General features: G+C 41.6%; 4 protein-coding genes across 4 annotated transcripts; 1 reads left to right on the top strand and 3 right to left on the bottom strand.

Annotated features, from left to right (window-relative positions):
- Positions 1-717: 717 nt before the first annotated feature.
- On the bottom strand, positions 718-3,108 carry LOC135948609 (thiol S-methyltransferase TMT1A-like). Its single transcript, XM_065497968.1, has 5 exons — positions 2,827-3,108; positions 2,605-2,765; positions 1,116-1,369; positions 972-1,057; positions 718-911 (listed from the first exon to the last, which is right to left on the bottom strand). Exons 1-5 carry the CDS (start codon positions 3,075-3,077, stop codon positions 743-745), a joined length of 921 nt encoding a protein of 306 aa, XP_065354040.1. The 5' UTR covers positions 3,078-3,108; the 3' UTR covers positions 718-742.
- Positions 3,109-3,642: 534 nt separating this feature from the next.
- LOC135948587 (thiol S-methyltransferase TMT1A-like) lies at positions 3,643-6,601 on the bottom strand. Its single transcript, XM_065497930.1, has 5 exons — positions 6,441-6,601; positions 6,221-6,381; positions 5,055-5,308; positions 4,913-4,998; positions 3,643-3,860 (listed from the first exon to the last, which is right to left on the bottom strand). The coding sequence occupies exons 1-5, from the start codon at positions 6,530-6,532 to the stop codon at positions 3,692-3,694; spliced, it is 762 nt and encodes a 253-aa protein (XP_065354002.1). The 5' UTR covers positions 6,533-6,601; the 3' UTR covers positions 3,643-3,691.
- A 1,821-nt stretch (positions 6,602-8,422) lies between these two features.
- On the top strand, positions 8,423-12,487 carry Gpa2 (Glycoprotein hormone alpha 2). Its single transcript, XM_065475583.1, has 4 exons — positions 8,423-8,744; positions 10,606-10,732; positions 11,201-11,376; positions 12,089-12,487. Exons 2-4 carry the CDS (start codon positions 10,609-10,611, stop codon positions 12,179-12,181), a joined length of 393 nt encoding a protein of 130 aa, XP_065331655.1. The 5' UTR covers positions 8,423-8,744; positions 10,606-10,608; the 3' UTR covers positions 12,182-12,487.
- A 6,113-nt stretch (positions 12,488-18,600) lies between these two features.
- Positions 18,601-20,522, bottom strand: Gpb5 (Glycoprotein hormone beta 5). Its single transcript, XM_065475759.1, has 3 exons — positions 19,509-20,522; positions 19,130-19,368; positions 18,601-18,968 (listed from the first exon to the last, which is right to left on the bottom strand). Exons 2-3 carry the CDS (start codon positions 19,358-19,360, stop codon positions 18,738-18,740), a joined length of 462 nt encoding a protein of 153 aa, XP_065331831.1. The 5' UTR covers positions 19,361-19,368; positions 19,509-20,522; the 3' UTR covers positions 18,601-18,737.
- Between the last annotated feature and the right edge of the window lie 373 nt (positions 20,523-20,895).

The raw sequence follows: 20,895 nt of genomic DNA, 5'->3' as shown, positions 1-20,895 counted from the left end.
ACGCCCAACAACTTTACCACGTTGACAAACTCCGTAGGTCAAAGGTCAAGGTAACTAAAATTTGACCCAACATATCAAGAAATTCATGCACATCAAAGGAAACAACAAATTTTATTTTAGAAATTATACAAATATGCCTTATTTCATGAAAAACTACATGTAAAAAATGGTGATATTGTGGTTTTCCCGTATTTTTAATAAATTCGAATTGGAAATCGTTCTAAAATTAGACCTTAATTGCAATTATACCTATAGTTTCACGCATTTTTCGATCATATTTGGTAACTAAGTGATCCCTTTAGAATATTCATTAGTGTTTCAAGGGGTTAAAATGAAACCTCACCTCTACAGGGTGTGATTATTAAATTTCGCTAACTTTGACCGCCATTGGTGTCGTTTCAAATTTTTTTCGCCCTTAATATCTTCTGAAGTAAATTTTTAATTAAACTTGCTTCCTTCAGCTCAACTCTATATATTATAAAATTATAAAACTATCCCGAAGCAGTTTTTTCAGCTACTTCAGTCCGTTCGAGATTATCAGCATTTTTACTGATCCAGTGATCCAACATAAAAAATAGCAAAAAATCGAGAAGTAATATAAATTTCTAAAATTTCACATTGATAATTGGACTAAAATTGTCCATTAAAAAAAGAACAATTCCCCTGCCTGAGATGCAAATTTTGCTGACGAACCTAGAAATTTCAAGAACAAAATAATTGAAAAAGTATAAATCCAACTTTATTATTTTGTAGCGACTAGACAAGTTTGTCTGCGAATTACTCTAAAAACGAAATGGTCACTCTGTTGCAAATTAAAATCAGAGCTCTCCACAGCACTGAAGCCAGCTTCGCCCACGACTTTTTCGATGTCTCTGGTCAGGCGGCAGCCATCAAAAAGGTATGGCCATATGCTAGAAAGTTAAAACAATGACATCACTGATCGAGCTTTAAATTCATGTATGTTTTGTTACCCAGAAGTTGTAAAAATCCACTGCAGTGCAAAAGTAAAACTCCAGAAGTTTTCCGCCTTGGGCTCGATCATGTAAAACTTTCCCCCCTGAAAAAAAAATTGCAAATAAACACGTGTCAGGCGCAGCTTTCGCTGATGGGTATACTTGTGCCAAAACGCGGACCACTTCTGCCAAAACCTTTCGCTCGTCGCCGACCGAGCAGAGGACGTTGGTTGACACGACGGCGTCCACACTTTGGTCTGTAATTTCACACATGTCTTCCGGACACGAGTAAACAATGCGCTCCAAAAATAAACGCGGATACTTCTTCACGTTTTCCAGCAGCCGGTCCTCAAAGTCGGCCGCACTGTCGACCATCACCAGGCTCGCGCCGTCCGGGTAGTACTTGAGGTTTGTGCCTGTGAAAAAGATATTGCAACAGAAATAGACGAAGGTATAAAGTGGCTACGCAGCCAGCACTTTCAAATCAAAACAATGAAGCTTTATAAACAGCCACGCTTGCAAAAATAGTTTTGAAATATTCACGCCGATGCGTTTTAGGAGGATTTGAGAGTATTGTAGGGTACTTAACAATTAATTTAAACCTGATAAAATCTTTCGAAACCCTGAATGCTGGGCCCAGTGAGGTCTAGGTTATTTACACAACTTTAAAGCCACTGGATTATTTTGTAATTGCTTTGTAATATAGATATAGGATTTCAATTAGTTCATAGAAGTAAATAACTATTTTCTTCTAATCCGCCTTGGGAACATCCTAATGTCTTTCCTGGCAGTTTATCTCACCGTTGTTTCCCGTTTGGAAAGTAAAATGCTGTCTAGGAAAAGTATATGGTTATGGCAGGAGTCTGAGGATCTTGCAACACTTTGAAAAAACACCTACTTTCCACATTTTTTTGCGGGTTTTACGAACACTTTTAAATTTAGAATTTGGCATTTTCGGTTCAGATTGGTCGCAGACACCGTTGAACTCGTCTCTTGAAGAGGAAAAACTCTCCTGTTGACCTCAAAGTGGTAGTCAAAGGTCAACTTTTCGAATATTGGGTGTGTGGTTTTTGAAAATCCGACTGTTGGTAGCTGAGATTTGGAAACCCAAATAAGCACCATTTTTCGAGTTTTTATTTTCAAAATAGTGGGAAAGCCAGGTTTTTGGTCAAGTTTCAGTAAAAAATTCATCAAGATCCTTACCTTTCAAAAGCACATACCATAGAATTAAAAATCATTTCTAAAATTAAGTATCAAACCCTTAACCGCGTGGTGCTCCTGTCTATTTCTGACATTTAGAAAAGAATATATTATTTCCAGAATGTTCCCAAAAATAAATCTGCTGGATACAAACGTTAAAGTGTTTCTCTCTCGTCTCAAGTGCTAAGATATTCATAAAAACCACACACTTCCAACTATTTTTAACCCTGGCCAAAAAAAACTCTGGGACTTTCTGAAACACGTTGATAGCGCAAAAATTGTCTTTAATAAAACGTCATCAATGATAATACCAATTAATTGACGGGTGATAAACGTATTATAAAAAGTAATTGGAACAGTCTTACAGGTGCTTGATAAAAATCAAATCACGAAAAATAATTTTTTATCAACGTTTTGCGGAACAAAAACACCGCAGCAGTGCGAGTCTCACCAGTGCCGCAGCCGATTTCCAAGACCCTGATGGACTTCTTCAGTCTGAGCTGGTCGTCCTTGGACACGGCGTGCTCCATGGGAGCGAGGAGGGTCCTCTTCCTCTCGTCCAAGGCGGCGTTCCACACGACCCTGAGGTCACTGACGAATTCGGCATACCACCTGCGTGTGCACACGGCGGGCGCATTAACTTTATCAGCGGCGCGGGATTAATTAGACGCACTGCTCACGAAACTTGCGAAACTTGTCGCTGAAGAGGACGGTGTAGGCGAGCGGCACGAGGACGACCAGCGCCAGCAGGCTGTTGAAGAAGCAGCCCGACCACTCGTCCATGCTGCACTGACGCTGCGGATCGCGCTCGCGGCGCGGCCGGCGCCTCCTCGCTCCTTCGCTCTTGGCTTCGCCTGCTCTGCACTTTGTCTTTCCAGCGGCCGCACTCACTAGCACCAAAGGCAAATAATAGTTCGGCCCCATTATGCATTTATGCCCGCACCGCACCGCGTATATTATCTTAATGGATGTAGTGTAACTTTAATGTCTTCTCTCTGCGGCGCGCGTATTCGTTTCGCTTTGGCCACACTGTGGCAGCCTGCAATATACGTTGAATAAAATTGCAAATTGCGAACAGAGATTTCCTATATCTGCTCACGAGGAGATATATTTTTTCTGGGGGGGGGGGGATAGTGTTTGATAAAATATTGCAATTTTCCAAACGTATATTATAACTCCCGTTATTTACGCTTCGCTAAATCCAACAACGCCAAAAGAAATATCATATATATTGGCGTAATTTTTTGAAAAGTGGTATTCGATTTCAAAACAACTTTAAATATTAGTAATCTATTTAGCGGGAAAATTGCTACTCCGGGAAAATCGAATGCAGAAATGTATCGACTTGTGCTAGAGTTGTTTTATTTTTTCTAAATTAGCTGTCCCAAAATCAAGCTTCATTTAGCCTTATACAATTTTTTTGTTTCGTCTTGGTTTTTTAAACGGCTTTCCCGAGAAATTGGGCAAGAAAGGAATAAAATTGTAAGGATGAGTTTTATTATGAACAGCAATTCGTGTAAATCTGCTCATTGTCAGCTTTATTTGTTTGCAACGCCAACTTGTTGCGATCGAATGAAATGAAATAAAAACATCTTTCGGTTGAAAATGTCCACGCGTTTCGTGTTCCATGACGAGAATCCAGCGTTTGCAACGTGTTCGTCCAGTTCTTTGTTCAGGACGCATCCACAGAAAATTGAAGGCCACAATCTGCAAATAGGGAATGTTTTTGGTCAATATTAATGGGGAAAAAACTAGATATTTAAGTTCAAAATTCACTGGTACAGACCGGTTTCCATCGAAACTTAATAATATCTTATCAGGTTTTAAAGTCAATTTTCGTGCAAATATACAAAACGCCGTTTTTGCCTTAAGTTTTGTAGAACACCGAACACACAATATCTTTGTGTTCGTGACTACACAATATTTGAATTTTCTCTGAAGCCGTTTTTATCCAATTAAAGTTTCACCCCTCAGAACGGCAGTTTTGGGGACGTATTTAAACATTTTCTAACTCTGGATAAGAATATTATATTTTTTCCTTTTTTTTTTTTTGCTCTTTTTATCCCTGTCCGAGAACCGGGAAGGGCGCGCACTGCACTAGCACGAATGCTGAAACCCGGGTCCCAATAACACCGCGAACGGATAACATGAGCGCACCAGGCGCACATTTAAAAAACAGTAAACTTAAAGCCCCTGTAAAATTGACAATTTTAGGAATTTTGGCCTAAAAGCCACAAAATGTATTTCAGAGTCAACTTCTTTAAATATTTCGCAAAGTTTGTTCGAGTCATACGTCGTATGATTTGCGGACAATTCGCCGCTCCTATGTGGTCACATTTGACGGATTTTTCCAATGACTCAGACACGCACACGGCATGCTCTTCTAAAAATAAAAACGCATAAAACACAGGAAACAAATCAAAAAGGCGAATAGTTAAAAGTGTTTACTGCTCGCCCGTTATGCGCGTCGCGTTTATTTATCACGGCTGTTGGAACTTTAAGACCGGCAATCTTTCGCAGAATATCAAATAAACTTCAAAGATTCCAGCGAGCTGCGCGCGGGGGAAGGTGAACCACCCCCGTTTGCCCTGCGGTCGGCTGTTTGGTATGTGCGGCACATTTTCGCTGGTCTCATCACATACTTGCGCCGCCGCCGCCGCCGCCGCGACACTCGGCTTTACGTAAGGGTGCAGGCATGTAATACGAGGGCTCCATTCACTAGAGGTAGCTAGCTATAGGTGAAACAAACTATAACGCACCGGGACACGCTCAAAAAGCACTGCAGCGCTCGCAGCACGCTCCCCCGCTCGGCTGCTACGTGTTCGAGAAAAATGAACTTGCCGCCCTGCAAGAAAGTGGGATTTAAGTGAATTAAGAATGACGCACTCGGAATATACCCACCGGCACGAGCACGCGCCGCACCTCGGCCAGGGCGCGGGCCACGTTGTCCACCGAGCACAGCACCAGCGTGCACACCACCGCGTCCACGCTGTCGTTCGCCACGTCGAGCATCTGCTCCACCTTGCCCAGCACGAAACGCTCCATTTTCAGGCTCGGGTGCGCCGCCAGGTTTTTCTCCAGCAGCGGCTTGAACGACTCGTTCGGGTCCAGCATCACGAGGTGGCTGCCCTTGGGCATGTGCTCCAGGTTCGCACCTGCATCAAATTGATAGAAACGCGCGTGTTGAGACTTGAAAAAGAGTCTGATAAAATATGGTGTTTTTTCGCTACAATTCGATAGTGTTTAATAAAAGATGCCAATTGGACAATTCAATCAATTTCAGATTGTCATTTCTAAATTCCTGAAAACTGGTGGAATTAAAAAAATATCGACATATTTTTTTCAAATATGCTCAACGAGACGAATCGAATGAAGATCGCTTATCAACAAGATCCCCTTTTACTCTCTGATTAGAAGCCGTGACAGATCATTGAGTACACCAAAACTTTTAATTCGTTTGATTAAAGTGGATCGATACCAGATGCGTAAGCCCTTAGTGTTCAAATCGACCAATATAGATGGCGCCAGTGGTTTCTTTCGACTTTAATGAACTTCCGCTGTGATTTAAGACTCAATCATGCTGCTATGCACTTTTACTTCTAGAATTATTTCTTTAGACGTGCTGAAAACAAAAATCAGTCCAGCTATTCGCCGTAGACACGTTGGAAAAGAATTTTTGGTTAAAAAATCGTGGTTTTTCACGATTCTAAACCGATTTTGGTTTTCAGCACGTCAAAGGAAAACATAATAAGGGAAGAATGCACAGTGGCAGGATAGAGTCTGAAATTGCAGTGCCATAAAAAAAGCGAAAGGTCTGGTGGCGCTATCTGTTGGTGGCTTCGAACACTAAAGGCTTACCTAACTGATGAATTGATTATTATTTGAATTTGCATTTGAAAAGCATGCTAACTTTGCAGCCACTTTTCTCAAAAATGAACACTGTTACTTCAGGTCAATTTTGGCTTCAAATGAATTCTAAGGGATAAGGGAGGAGTTCATGATTGGCAACAAGCATTTTCCAGGATTTTGCAGTATAATGCGTTTGGAAAAAAACAAAATGCACATACCGGACCCACAGCCAACCTCCAGGATACGAAGTTTTCCTTCCTTTTGCAGCTTGGGGTCGTGCGACTTGATTGAGCTCAACTCGCTGAACAGCCGTTCCTTGTGAACCTTGGCAGTCGCATTGTACAAGCCCATGAAGCGATTGATAAACAAGGCGAAGTTTCTTTGATTTTTAAATAAAACAATAATTACAGTTTACTCGTTGGCATTTAAAAATCAAACCTTTCCTTAAACTGAAATATCTGCTTCTTGAAAATACGGCCCAGCACGTACAACAGCAGGGCAGCACCTCCGAGATTGGTTAAAAAGCCCATTGCGGACAATTTTGAGAAGGCGTTGGTCTCCCTTGCCCAGACTAAACGAGACTGACTGCGAGAGATAATAAAAAGAAAGAGAGCGCTGAGAGCGTGCTCGTGACCCTGGGCGCCTATTAGGCTTTTGGTTAGTACGCAATATGTGAAAGGGAATTTGTAGAGGTCGTTACCATATTGTTGATTTAAAATTTAAAAAGAAAAATCATAAAATAGTCAGGTAGTGTTTGTTTGTTTGTGCTGTGAAATTGGAATAAACAAGAGATACTGAAAACAAAGATAAGCACAAATATAGTTCTAAAGATAATTCATTGAGTAGTAGAGAAATATTTTGGCAACCCATTTAGGAAACAGTTGTTGTGGTGGTCGCCACCTGAAGGCGCAAAATTTCGAAAATTTCAGACAGAAAAGTGCTCCGGGAAAATTGATATCAGAAATTTAACGCCTTTTCCATTTTTTTGTAAGTTAGTTGTTATTAAATCAAGCTTCATTTTGGCCATTTAAAACTTTTTTCTCAGCAAGTTTAAATCCAACTTTTCAGACAAATTTTCCAGGAAATTTTGTCAGCTCTCAGAATTTGAAACGATTTTTGATCTAGCATTCATAGCAGCTGACTAAAAAAGTCAAAACCATAACTCTAAAGTAACTATCGTCATTATATTTTCAATTTAAAAAATATTTTGTTTCAATCGGAAAAAATGTGCCATAATCCTTGATAAAATTTTAAGATTTTTCACTTACCTATCAGGTCTTTGTTTAAAACCGTCTATGACTGCCAAAACCGCTTAAATTGACTAAAAGTTAACTTTATATTTTTCCTTTTCAGACTTGACATTTTTCTAGTGATTTCGATTTAAGCGGAATTTTTGGTTCAATAATATTAAACTCTAGATGATTTTTTATATACATCAGAAAAAAAGACCTGTTCAAAAGCAGTCATATAACAATTCCTTTTGGTTCTAAAAAATTTCGAAAGTCATCATCAGTTCCAGTTTTCTGCTAGAATATGTTTGAAATCATTCGCATATATTTGCAATGTGGAAATATTCCCGTCTCGTTCATTTTGATGGTTAATAAAAAGCCTAATTAAAGTCCAGGTATGAATAAAAAAGAGGTATGTAACTTGAATGAAAATCTATCTTCGATTTTGTTATTAATATTTAACAAAAATGTGACAGTAAAATCGCGCTTCGACAGGGTGCAGGCCAAATGCACAACTCTGGCAATTGGTGGCGCCTTTTTTGTTATCTGTATTTTTTTAGCTGGTGAATATATTTTTTTAGCTGGTGAATATAGTAATGCTCTCTGCTCCTTAAAATGATAAGTATCTTGACATTTGGACCAGAGAGTGAGATTATATCCATTAAAAAATGCTAAATTTTGACAGTAAACAAGTGTTAATTGGGCTGAAACGATGTCTTGATACCATCCAAAACAGACTAAATTGCTTTAAAAACAGTCTTAAAATAGTTGAATATTTTAGCGGAAAACACCGCTTAAATAAACAGCCCTATTCATAACTGGGTAACCGTAAATAACAGGAAGTTTTGCTTTGGCGAATTTTCATCTTATTTTAAACTCTGTTAGATAGCAATAAGAAAAAAACATTTTTGTTCGTATCAATAGGTGTGATCTTCTTGAAAGCCATCTCACAAGTGGCGTGCGAAAGTTAAGCTTCCGATTTATGTTATCTCTGGTGGTTTCTGTTTAACCTAGAACAATAAAATTCAAAAGAAATGGCGGTGCCGTGTGACGCACAGCACGAGTCGAAGGCAGCAAGAAATCCAGACACGCGTTCGCCCATGTGATCCCATAATCTCGTTTTGCCGCGATTTAAAGCAACTGTTTGGCCGGGCGCGAGTGAGCGAGTGAGCGAGCAGACGCGATAGTCGGGCATGTCGCGGCGGGTGCGGCGGCGGAAAAAATGTCGCCAAAATGATGATTCTGATGCATGGGGCAGAATAATTGAGACGACGCCGAGCAAAGTTGGCGCGGATAATTCGTATGAATGGGCCATTCACGTCAGTGACTCGCGTGGGCGCTCGAGGTGGTGCCCTGCGTCGAGGGTCCGCCTCCGGGGCGCAACGGAGCCGCCCCCAGCAAGAGCGGCTGCACCCCGACCCTCTTCTATATCTGCAGCGGCCGCACACTCACCTTACACCAGCATCGCCACCTGACGCAACGCTCGCTCGGTCCAAGCTCTCCGACGGTTCTCGTGAGTACTTTGCCAAAATTTTCGTTTTTTTTTCAGCTCAAAGGTAGAGTTTGGGGATGTGACCCGCTTCTGATTTCGAATGAATTTCCAGAGCACCCCAACTCAAATACAAAACAAACACGCCGCATGAATGAATTGGCTCTCGTGTAAACATTTGCCCATGAAAACTGTAAACTGCGTCATTTTTCTCCGCCCCCGGCAGAACAACACAACGTGCGGTGCGGCGAAAGCGTTGGGGCGGCAAACGGACACCCCTTCGCAGGCCAATTTTTCACGTCGTGTGTCGGCAGAAAAATGCCGGGCGTGTCAGGTGCGGCGATTTGTTTGCCGCCGGAATGCGTTTCGCCTCGACGTCTTTTCTTCTTGCTTTAACGAGTCGGGCCATTTTTCCGCTTTGAAGTCGGCCCCGATCCCACTTAATAGAGCCGGTTTGTCTTGCGGCCAATCTCATTAAACGGTTTCGTGTCGTAACAAGCATAATACCCTTGTTCTCGAGCAAAAAAATCGCTCTCTATTTTCTTTTTCTTCCGCCCAACAGCGAACGAGGCGTCTTTATTCCATCTTTGATCTCTTTCCGCGCACCATGATGACGTTACAGTCGACTAATTAAATTCTTAATTGTTTAATTTGAGCAGCGAAGCGAATTGAGGCAAGCAACCTGCGCAACGCGCGCGTCCAAACAGTTGCATAACCTATTGACGCTCGAAACGGAACATTAACATTTGGCAATTAAATTACATAACATGTGAAGCGTTGCGTGCTGAATCGAAGAAGCATGTTTTTGATTACCAAGAAGCGGCGCAGATAATGCTATATTTCAATTATAATTATTCGATTCCCATGCAAGGCAAAACAAACTGGAACACTATCAACATTTTAACTAATTATATTTATCTTTGGAATATTATGGGACACAGGAGTATACTGATCGAAATTAAATTATGTTTAATAAATTAGTTCTAGAGACAAACATAGAACCAAAAGACTGAGATGTCAAGCAGATAAATTCTTAATGCGAGTGAAATTTGTGCGGGATCCCTTCCTGCCTGGTTATACAGTCATCTCATTTGCTGATTGATTTCTGGTGGCAAAACCATCGTTAAATTTCTAAAAACCAATTTATGCTACAAAAAATAACTTGCTCTCTTACGGCAATTGTATATCAAATGAGTGACGGCAAGCTAAATAAAAATACACGCTGCAATAAAACTTTATTCCGTGTGCCTCCCGTTTCTCAGCCTGCGTCGGCTACATCTGTTGCATCTGCGCTGCCCTATTTCCCGAGGCTCCTAAACAAAAGTGGGTTCAACCATTCTAACAGCGCAGAGTTAGAGTATTTTCTTTCTTCTACAAATGCGTTGCACCACGTTTTGTAAACAACGTAATCATGGTTCAGAAAGTATACATTATTTTTTTAACAATGAATGAATGAATGATTATTTCTAAAATTTTATTGAAACAAATTGCTTATTGTTAGTTAAATTAGAAAGTTATGGCACTTGAATTTCAATTTTGACAGCGCCAATCGATTCCTAAGTGATGTGACATGACGTACCAAAAATCAGCAGAAACTTAAAAATCCGTTACTTTGGCGATTTTTGGTTTGAAAAAGTGCTACAGACCAATCAGAGACAGCAGCGCCACAAGCCTTTGCCACTTGAATGTCGTTGTGGCGCTGCCGTCGTTACGCTTCTCTGATTTGTCTGTTGGCAATTTTTCAGACCAAAAACCGCCAAAGGGATGATTTTTTTCATGTCCCCCGATTTGTAACCTAGTTTAACCCTCAGTATAGGAATCGATTGACCGCTGAACAATTTACGAGCATCTCAGTGAAGTACATTTTATCCTCTTCTCGTTTCAGCTTATGGACCGTGTGTCAGCCTCTGTGGCGGCCTGCTGCTGTGTGCTGTTGGTCTTTCTTGTGCACACGGGCGAGGCCACGGGACTAAAGGACCAGGCCTGGGAGCGGCCTGGCTGCCACAAAGTCGGTGAGTGCGAAATTAAAAAAGATTGGACGGTGTCCCATCCCATCACGCGCGGCACAAAAGAATCAGACTTCATTTCGCTAATCCGCGCGCGTGTGGTGTTAATCCGACACGCCACTAATAATGAAATTTTTCGCGCGCGCGCCGCACATTGAAAGTAATAGCGCAAACAGGCGGCGGGGCCGAGCGAGATTAAGCCTCGCGGCTGAGTGTATGTGTGCAAGCAACACTCTCGGCGCGCCTCAGGTCGTCCGTGTGTTATTATTGTTATTATCATCTCGACGGGCGGAAACAAAAGCTCAACTGACGGTGAAAATCAATGCCGCCCCTCTCTTACTGAAATGAACTGCTTTGCTTGCTTGTTCTCTTTTAATTCATACGTCTCTGACGCGCCTCCGCACATCTGCAAAATGAACGCGTCACATTTTTGCCCTCTTTTAAAGGCGAAAATCTCTCTTTTGCTGCTTGCAGGCCACACTCGAAAAGTGGCCATCCCTGACTGCGTAGAGTTCTACATCACGACCCACGCCTGCCGCGGCTACTGCGAGTCCTGGTCGGTGCCCTCCGAGATGGAGACTGTGATCGCCAACCCTCACCAGGTTGTCACCTCTGTTGGACAGTGCTGCAACATCATGGAGACGGAAGACGTGAGTTTCAAATCCTGATTGTATCACCTTTTTGGTTGCACGATAAATAAACAAGCATTTATTGGTGTTTTTTGTAAGAAGAAAAAATAAATAAAACATAAACTTGCTTAGGTAAATCTTTTGTGAAGGTTTTAATATGAAGAATGATGAAAGGACACGGGTTGGAGGTTAGAATTAGCAAGATGTCAAGCAAATTCACCGATTTAAATCCTGTCTAGAAGATTTTGTGTCATAAAAAATGAATTTTTAATGGTTTTACGGGACAATTTTTGGAAACTTTGAGACCTTAATATCTCATCTTATTCTAAAAATAAGGTGTGCTTTGGTTTTCTCTATCCGAGCCCGATCATACTAACACCAAATTTGATGTCCTAGGTCAAGGTGAAAGGACACTACTATTAATTTAAGTATTTAATTAAGACTTTGGAAATGAGCTGAGGATTTTGGAATTTTGAAAATGAGCTCAAAAGTTGTCCCATGACATTTTGGAAGTTGTTTGAAAATTTAAGAGTGGTTTTCCATTAATTTTGCGAGAAACTCCCCTGCAAAACTTTCTTCGTGTTTTGCAAACTTCAAATCTCTGGTTCTAACCATCAGAAATGCAAAAATTGCCCACCGTTAGACTCATCTTGACCTCCCCTGACCAGCTGATTACTTTTCACCATTAATATCACCGTCCATTCATTAAGAAATCCCATGAATCTGTTTGCAGGTGGCCGCTGAAGTTTTGTGCAAAGATGGCATTCGGAATCTGGTGTTCAAGTCGGCAAAGAGCTGCTCCTGTTACCACTGCAAAAAGGATTAATGAAACGCCATTCGGTTTTCGCTTCCTTCCACATGACGCTGAATCTCAAAGGCTGGGTTTGTCATTCAGCGCCACCGACATCACTTTTATCCATGTAGCCGAAACGTTTGCGTTGTGTTTTCAATTCTCCCTACGATTTTGTCAATTATTGTTTGTCGTCATCAATTTGGTTTTGTAGAAAACAGCGGATTAGGATTTGCAACCGAGATATATTTACAACGTGTGTGTTGCACTAATATTGTTGATTTCTCTAAAAATTGTGTATAAATTTATTAAACTTGTACAATAAAGGCTGACAAAAATAAATACGTCCTCGTTTCTCTTAGTCCAAACCTTCAAATAATTAATTCAGGAAATTGCAAATTAGCCGCTCGTGTCGCGAGGCACAGTGTTGTTTTTTCCTTTCTTTATAAAAACGCAAACGGAACAATAAGCGCGAGTGACGAGACACGAGAGCGAACGACTCGGCGCTTTTCAACTGTCACAGCAGAGTCTTTCCGAGGCAAATTTACTCGCAATTCCGCACGAGCGTACCGCACTGACGTCACACTCACAGCAAAATATTATGTACCTATCAGAAGGGAAAGGGGATGATTTGTTTGCGCTTTTCATCGCGCAGGCATCACTCACTGCCAAGGATGGGCCACAAATCTCACTCGAAATTTAATTTCCTGCGCTGGCAGCAAATACGGCCAAACAATGCAGCCGCTTTTTTCCGAGTCATTAAGTGCAACCTCAGCCTTACGTTGGTGACGTCACGCGGCCCGCCGCCGTGTTGCTCTCGTGGCCATAATAATAAATAAATGGACACTCGCGCGCCGCCGGAAGGCCTCCGGGGCACACAGTTTACCCCTTTCGGTCGCGCATTTGCATGCAAATTCAATTCTGCTGCAGTCATCAGCGCTCTGTGTGTTGTTTAAACATCAACTTTTCACCTCTTGTTTTTCTTTCTGCTCCCGCGATTATGCAAATCCCGCGCGTGCGACGATAACGCGCGGCAAAATTGTTATTACCTACCTGAAGCAGTGCGCGAAGACGAATACCTGCAAATATTTGCACGATCCGGGCCAAACCATTGAATGACCCCCTAAGAATTAAGCAATAAGACGCGAATGGGATCGTGTGTGTTCCTCTCTCGCTCCATCAATCGTGGCCTCTTAAATATTTGCTTGCCTGCTCGCAGTGTTTGCACTTGAGAAAGAAACTGAATTTATCGCCCCAGGCCCAATTCTTCGGGGAAATATATGTACAAGAATTTAATATTCACTCCCCGGTCTTTCCTCGACTGCAAAATCGTGGTTAGAGCTTTGAATTGTTGGATTCAATAAAAGCAGTTGGTCGATAAACAATTTGTTCTAATCAAGAAATGACCTTGCTACAGTAAAAATTCAAAATTTCTCCGAAATTTACAGCACTTGACCACATTTTCTTGGTAGATTTAAATTCCTCGTCGTCGAGATCTGCCCAACAGCGTATGCAACCTTTTAGGGAAACTCTTTGTTGTAAAATAAAATCAGATTTCGAGTAAGGAGACAGTCCTCACCATTTGAAAAGCATGCAAACTTTGCTGCCACTTTTCTCAAAAATGTACAGTCAATTTTGGCTTCAAATGAATCCGGAGGGTGTGAGTTCGTGCATTGGCAACAAGCATTTTCCAGAATTTTTCAGTATCAATCCTCTTTAAACAACATGTTATGAAGATTCCTCATGTCTATATTTACTATAATTGAAAAACCTTGCAGGAAACGTTGATCATTACATAACCATCAGTATGTAGAACCCAAGCAAGCCATTAAGCGAGCTCTAATTGAATGACGTTTGACGTAGGTAGACTCGGCTCAATGCATGACGGATGAGCGAGTTGCCTAACCTCCGATTCGCAGGGGCCATGTGCGTGATGCACGCATTAAATGTTGTGCGGTCCCACAGCGCTGCAAACTCGATCGAAAATAGCCGTTTTGGCGTATTTTCGAACCGGCCATCAATAATTGAACTTGAGACGCTGCAATGCATCCTCTACAAAATACTGAACCTCGAAGAATGGGATTTCCATTTAATATACTGATTAAATATTTTAAACAAACACGAAAAGTATGAAAACGCGAAGATTCGACGTTCGCTTTTAGCGTTTATTTTCCCAAGTTGAGTTGAAAGTTTCTTTTCATTCATACCATTTGATCAATATCAGAGGAAAATGAATTATTAATTGCATCAGTCTCTGGAAGGGAAATATTGGGAGCAACTCGTTAGCTAATCAATGTACTTTTGAAATATTTGGAGGTTTCAAGCTTAAATCAAATCACAATTCCAAAGCTTTACAGTTGTTGCCAGGTTAAAAATAATTAAGGCAGAAAAATTGACACAAAATACTAATTTGCTCTCCAATTATGAACTGCATCCCAATTTTAATTAATTATAATGAATGACTTCTTCCTGTTGGGTCCCTTTAAGGCTTGACATCATTTTACAAAAATAGCATGAAAATGGCAAAAGGACCAAAACTCGTTACTCTCGATCAATTTTGTATTCTCTTCTGCCTCAGGGTTAATTTAAGAAGGTTATTTTTTCATGAAAGCCCCCACCGATAGTATGAAATGAATTGATATTGACAAATGAACTTTAGAAACAAGGGTATAATTAACATAATTTGAAAGTTATGAATTTAAAAAAAACACCCTTGGTAAGGGTCTTTATATATTAATGAAATTGGTGAACCCGTCAGCTACCTGAAAATTTCGGGTCGAAATTCTAAAAAATGCCTATTTCACAAGGCCACTTTGGAAAAATACGATTTTCCAAGCAAATTTATCTTTTGTTCTGATATAGAAAAAATGGAGTGTAAAATATTCTAGGTTTGATGCTCAACAACATACTCATGGTGACTGAATTTTCAGGTCAAGGTCACAATATTAAGGTCGAACTTTTCAACAAATGGGGAATTAGCTAAACTAAAAATTGTGTCATATTTTGCTCCTTATTTTTGAGATAATTACGTTCAGCAAGTTAAAAGCGTGAAATTTTTGCTCGTGAAAATCAGGGTGTCATGCAGTTTTGCATGTATTTTGGTCAAATTTGATTAAATCATAAAAATTCCAAACATTTCTGAGGGTATTTGAAAAGTGCGACCACTCGAGGTTGTTTTAATTATATTCAACATTTCTGAGGGGTTTTGAACACTTCCCGGGGCTTGGTTTTGGGTGGTAATTCAACCAGGCTAAAAAATGGTATTTGCGGCGTCGTTTCATGTGTTCCCGGCCATCAGAAACTCAAATCTGGTGATAATTTTTGTTTATTACGGCTATTTTGTCCATAATTTCAAAAATGTAGCCATTCTTTACGCGAACTTAAGCGATGTTTGGGGGTTGAGTGCGGGCTGATTTGCGTCTGATAACGGACTGCTGCTTTTCACCTTTCCAGCATGCGTGAATTTATTTCCCAAGACAAATGTGGAGCGTGGAAACAAGAGCTAGACATCCAATTTTCTCTGGAAAATGACCCAACAATGCTGAAAGAGAATTTGATATCAACTCTTTCTCAAGTTGTGCTAAGAAAATAGCAATCAGCGTAATCAGCCCTTTTGACACTGGAAACGGCAAACAGTTTTCTCGCGTCGGAGAAAAATTGCAAAAGGTGGTGACTGGTGAGGCCATTACTTACGCACGCGCCTCTTATTACCGCGGGCAGGCCTCCCTTGCCGCTGCCGGCGAGTAATCTGCTCAGAATGAAAAACGCGTTCGCGGAAATCCACACACGCAGCCAGCGCGATAAAAAGCAAAGCAGCGAAATTAGGCAGCAAGGCAGCCTTCGCCCGGCCGACGCGTCAGCCGAGATCAAATAATGGATCGGCGTGGCATGACGCGAATGAAATGCACCACAAACTTGCCAGCGCGCCTAATCGAGTTAGCGAAAGAAGCAACGCGCGCGGTGGCCCCTTGAAAGAAGTTGCTTTGACGAAAACTACATAGCCGAGGTAAAACCAACCAACAAAGCAACTGTTTGATTCAACGGGGTCGTGCGCGCTGCGCCCAGCATTCCGCATTGAATGATTAATCGTTTCTCTAGTTCTCTGCGGTCAGCTACAGGTCACCGGCGGTCGGCTGATCGGATTGAGATTCATGGAGCACTTAAAACAGGTGCATTAGCGTTAAAGGGGATATAAAATGACCGCAGAGAGAGAGGGTGCTCGATTGATAATTAACTGCTGCGAGCGATCAAGTGAGACGCAGCCACCAAGAGACCCAAGGATCAATTCCGGCTGGCCCCCACGTGTTGCTGCGGGTTTTTTTGTTTTAAAGAAAAGCTTTACAGAAAATTTGTGAATACTTTCTAAAATGAGGAAAAGGCTATTGTTGTCTGTGAGAAAATCGGCTCGAGAGTTTGGTTGCAGCTATTTCTTACTGTAAAATCTCGATTTATTTCACAATTTAGGGAATGTTTCCTCAAAATTCGCACACCATTGGATAGATAGCGACGAGAGGGATCGAAATCATGCGAAAAAAATCTAGAAATTTGGTAAAAGAGGATTGATGCTGCAAAATCCTAGAAAATCCTTATTGCCCATGCATGAACTCATTTTTTAGGATTCATTTGAAGCCAAAATTGAGCTAAGTAGCAGTGACAAATTTTTGAGAAAAGTGGCTGCAAAGTTAGCATGCTTTTCAAATGTTGAAGACTGTCTTCCTACTTGAAATCTTATTTTATTTCACAACAATGAGTTATTCCCTTAAAGGTTCCGTACGCTGTTGGACACATCTCGACCAGAGAAATTGAAATCTGACAAGAAAATGTGGTCAAGCGGTGTAAATTTCAGAGAAAATTTGAAAAATTGGAATTTTTACTGTAGCAAGGCCTCTTTTGATTAGAACAAGTTGTTTATCGATCAACTGGTCATATTAAAATAATTTTCAACTGACGCACGGGGTCGATCCACTTTTAAAGCAATGCAATGGCAACAAGACAAGTATTTTCTAGACTTTCGCAGATATTTAAATTAAACAGCACCTTTTTCCGAATTCTTTTCCGCCTGAGGCGCTAATTTACGAGTGGCATTGATTACAAAGCTCTGCTGCATTGCTGCGAAAAAGTTTCGCGAGTGAGTGAGTGTGCCTTATCTCCAGTATTCTTTTTTGCATTTTAAAAGCTTCCGTCAGTGCGGCGGCAGCGGCGGCGGCCGTGTCTGCCTTTAAAATTTACCTTATCCGCCGGCGCGCTCAGAGTAATTAAATTTTCTGCATTTGCGTTAAGAGGGGCGCAAGGGGGTGGTATGGCTCTCTCTTTTACGCCCCCGTTCTTTCGCCCCACGCGAGCTCGTAAAAGAATACACGCGGCGCCTTCGTATTGCATCATTTCCAGCAGTGCTGCTGTTTTTCTTGACAATTTCCTGCGTAATAATGTCACGGTGATTGATGAGCGAGAGAATTGACGCGTTGGTAATTAATAGCGCCGCGAGCGGTATCAAATTATCCATCAATTAACACCGAAACACCAACTTTTACAATTTCAATTAGCAAATTTGATGTTTCTACTTTAAATACAGAGCTCTCAATAAGTTTGTAAGCAGTTTTTGGAACATTTTCAAAATGAATTATTGTTTTAGCACCATTATCCTATTTTTTTAATTACGTATTCCCGGAAAATCGGGGTGGAAGCTGAGAAAACGGGCCTACTGGCGTTCACAAAAATTAATTTAACTCAATAGTTTTAATAATGCCTAGGAGGACTTTGAAATTTCAACTACATACATTTTGGAATTTTTCAAATTAAAGCAATCTTATTTTTTTTTAATTGTTTACTTCTCAAAAACCAAATTATATATAATATTTTTCTTTGGATGAAATACTTTCTGAGCGTCGGGGAAATTTTAATATAGCTTTTGAGACACGAAGAGTCAAAGTTTGAAAAACGGGTGTTTTTTAGATCAAGTGAATATTGCTAGAAACAAAATTGCACTCTCGGTTAATTTTTACCCTCGTAACATGCTAGGAATCATACCAAAGGTCAGAAAAGACCTTCGAAACATGTATAAAATGGAACCCTGGCGTCAGGGTAGCCCTTGAGCGGTCGATATAAATTATAGATTCACATGTGTAGCCACTTTAACGACGTCTGACGGGTTTCTTTATTGGTTCAAATTGCTAGAATTGCACACCGTTGGAACGGCCAAGTTAAGAGCTTTCAGAATATATTCAATTCGACCCTTTGAAAGCCATCCAGGTTCTCTGGCAACGCTCTAATGTGCGCAAAATGTCGATCCTGAACACCCTTTGGAAATTCCGAAAATCAATAAATAATTAAATTTCACAAATCAGATTCAAGACGGTTTTTATTTAATTTTTTATTCACAGCAGGCAAGATTGTGTCCTTTTTCAGGGTAGGGCTTATCATTTTTCTAGTTTTCACGGGTATTTGCGACGCATAATAAAAAATCTGATGTTTCTAATCAAGTATATTTGGCTTTAGTTCATATTTATTGAGATGGTCAAACACAAGCAACGCAAAAAATTATTCTTTGCAACGCTCTACCATAACTGTACACAAATTAATATTACAATATGAGTCAGTGTTTGTTGCCGGAGCGCTGGCCCCGGTAGCGCAGTCCCTCGCAGCTGGCCTCGCTGGACTTGCAGACGGAGCAGCGGCAGGACACTGCCTCGTAGTAGACGTACCGCTCCGTGCCCGGCAGTGTGTCCGCGTCGCAGTTCTTCAGCTCGACGGACATCGGCCTGCGGTCGTCGTGCATGCACACCGGGTGGAACGAGCGTTTGTACGGGAAGCGCCAGTCTGAAATCTAAAACGCAAACCTGTTGAATTTGCCATCCCGTTCGCTCCCCTTTAATGTTCGAGAAGGCTGCTTTTTTGTTGCCGAATTATTAATTACGCCAGATTCTTGGCGGTCGGGCGAAACTTTTGATCGGAATTTAAATGAAATTTTGATAGTAATAAACTGACCTCATTGGAGTCGCAGCGGCCCCAGCAGGACATGACGTTGACCACGTCCCAGCACGAGCGTCCGGCCGGGTCGGACTGGATGACTTTGTAGCTGTAGAGACGGCGGTGGCAGCCCAGCGTGTTCGACATGTCGATCTGCGCCATGTCGGCCAGGATGGGGTTCAGCTCGATTTGGGCTCTGCCCTGCGTCGCCAGCAGCAGCAGCAGGCCAAACAGCACGGTCGCACTCATCCTTTTGTCTAGCAATAATGGGATAAAATTGAGAAAAATCAGCGTCGCCAGCGGGCAATCTAGTCGGGTGACCGTAATTTCCCTTGCGGTCGCTCCCTCGGATTAAATTCGAAAAATCGCGTGGAGCGCCGCTTTCGGGAGCACTCACCTGCAGAGTGGATGCGGAGATAAGAGAGCGACACCGGCCGTTGCTCGCCCTTTGGTCCACCTGGCGCTGCCTGATAAAAACCTCGGGGGGCGGAGACTGGCGGCTGCAGGGCGCGTGCCCTCGCAAGGCGCCGCCGACCCTCGGCGGCCGTGGGGCGGCCCTACCGCCTCTTCATTCATGACTACGCGACTCATTCACGAGTCGCCCGGGGTGGGGGTGCATCACCGAGACGACGGGGGCGGCGGGGGTGGGTGCGGGCGGTAGGCATTGCAATATTTCGTTTGTTCGCATTCGCAAGAGGGAAAAAAATGCAATCGCACCGCGTGATCAATGATGGAGCACTTTCGCCCCATTCATAAAGGGCTTCACTGACACTTGTTTGTTCGTGAATGGCTGAGGCTGGCTGCTCGTTTAGTATATTGAACGGATGGAACATGCAATTGAATGGATCGCTTTCACAGTCAGGGATTATTAGAAATAACTGTGGCAATAACAACTGCGTTCGTTTTATCTCTTCAGTTGTGTGTGATCCTTTTTAATCGCAATTTGACTCATTCTCTTTGTGGGGTTAACATGGGGTTGACACCCTTCAACTTCTACATCTAGTTAGGGGTGGTCATGATGAGTAGAACGGTGTGCAGTGTTCTGTAGTTCTGATGCTTATATAAGCTGAGATTTGGTGAAAAACGTCCTTTTCGTTCAGAAAAAAAGTTTGTCAATTAAATTTCGGGTTCCAGAAAGAGTCAAAAATATAAAACCTGCGTACCATTCGACCTTTCTTCACGTTCCATGAAAATGAGCTGAAGTCATTTCAAGGGGGATAAATATCCAAATCCATTGCGCAGTTAGTTGAAAATACAATAAAAATTGTAAAAATATGCGTTTTTTAGAGTGCAAAATAGGGGTTGGAGGGTTTTCACCATTAGACTACTTTGACTATCTATAATGAGAGTTTTGAAAATAGGCGACCACTCGAGGTTGTGTTCATGTTGGGAATAAATGAAATCAGACTTCATCCTCGTTGTTCTATTCCAATTCGTCGTTTTAATCCTCGACTATAGTTTCGACGTCAAACAGTACGTCCTATTCATGAAGCACTTGAGGCTAGCTACAAAGACCAAATGACGAATTAAAACGACGAATTGAAATAGAACAACGAGGATGAAGTCTGCTTTCATTTATTCCCAATATCTAGGAGAGGTTGAGATGAGTCTAGTGGTGTGTGGATTTTGAAAATCAGACTATTAGAAGCTGAGATTTGGAGAAAAATTGAAAATTTTAATTTTTTTTTCTGTAACAAATGTAGTTTTTTTACTATTGAAAATTGTAGAATCAAATGCTTATTGCATCCAACGATTCAAATAATTTTCAACTGGCGCCTTGTATC

This window comes from Cloeon dipterum, chromosome 1, assembly GCF_949628265.1.
Source record: "Cloeon dipterum chromosome 1, ieCloDipt1.1, whole genome shotgun sequence".
NCBI lineage: Eukaryota > Metazoa > Arthropoda > Insecta > Ephemeroptera > Baetidae > Cloeon > Cloeon dipterum.
Note: the sequence above shows the minus strand (reverse complement) of the source record. Positions and strands in the feature narration are given on the sequence as shown.

Bases quoted from the DNA above. Each gene is read 5' to 3' on its own strand.
- Gpb5 (XM_065475759.1), bottom strand. From the start codon at position 19,360: ATGAGTGCGACCGTGCTGTTTGGCCTGCTGCTGCTGCTGGCGACGCAG. The intron at 18,969-19,129 runs GTCAGTTTATTA...TTTGCGTTTTAG, and splicing joins GCCGCTGCGACTCCAATGAG to ATTTCAGACTGGCGCTTCCC.
- LOC135948587 (XM_065497930.1), bottom strand. From the start codon at position 6,532: ATGGGCTTTTTAACCAATCTCGGAGGTGCTGCCCTGCTGTTGTACGTG. The intron at 6,382-6,440 runs GTTTGATTTTTA...TAAAAATCAAAG, and splicing joins ATATTTCAGTTTAAGGAAAG to AAACTTCGCCTTGTTTATCA. The intron at 3,861-4,912 runs GTGCGTTATAGT...CCCTATTTGCAG, and splicing joins TGCTTTTTGAGCGTGTCCCG to ATTGTGGCCTTCAATTTTCT.
- Gpa2 (XM_065475583.1), top strand. From the start codon at position 10,609: ATGGACCGTGTGTCAGCCTCTGTGGCGGCCTGCTGCTGTGTGCTGTTG. The intron at 10,733-11,200 runs GTGAGTGCGAAA...TGCTGCTTGCAG, and splicing joins GCCTGGCTGCCACAAAGTCG to GCCACACTCGAAAAGTGGCC. The intron at 11,377-12,088 runs GTGAGTTTCAAA...ATCTGTTTGCAG, and splicing joins ACATCATGGAGACGGAAGAC to GTGGCCGCTGAAGTTTTGTG.
- LOC135948609 (XM_065497968.1), bottom strand. From the start codon at position 3,077: ATGGGGCCGAACTATTATTTGCCTTTGGTGCTAGTGAGTGCGGCCGCT. The intron at 1,058-1,115 runs GTATACCCATCA...TTTTTTTTTCAG, and splicing joins TGGTCCGCGTTTTGGCACAA to GGGGGAAAGTTTTACATGAT. The intron at 912-971 runs GTAACAAAACAT...TTAACTTTCTAG, and splicing joins TGGATTTTTACAACTTCTGG to CATATGGCCATACCTTTTTG.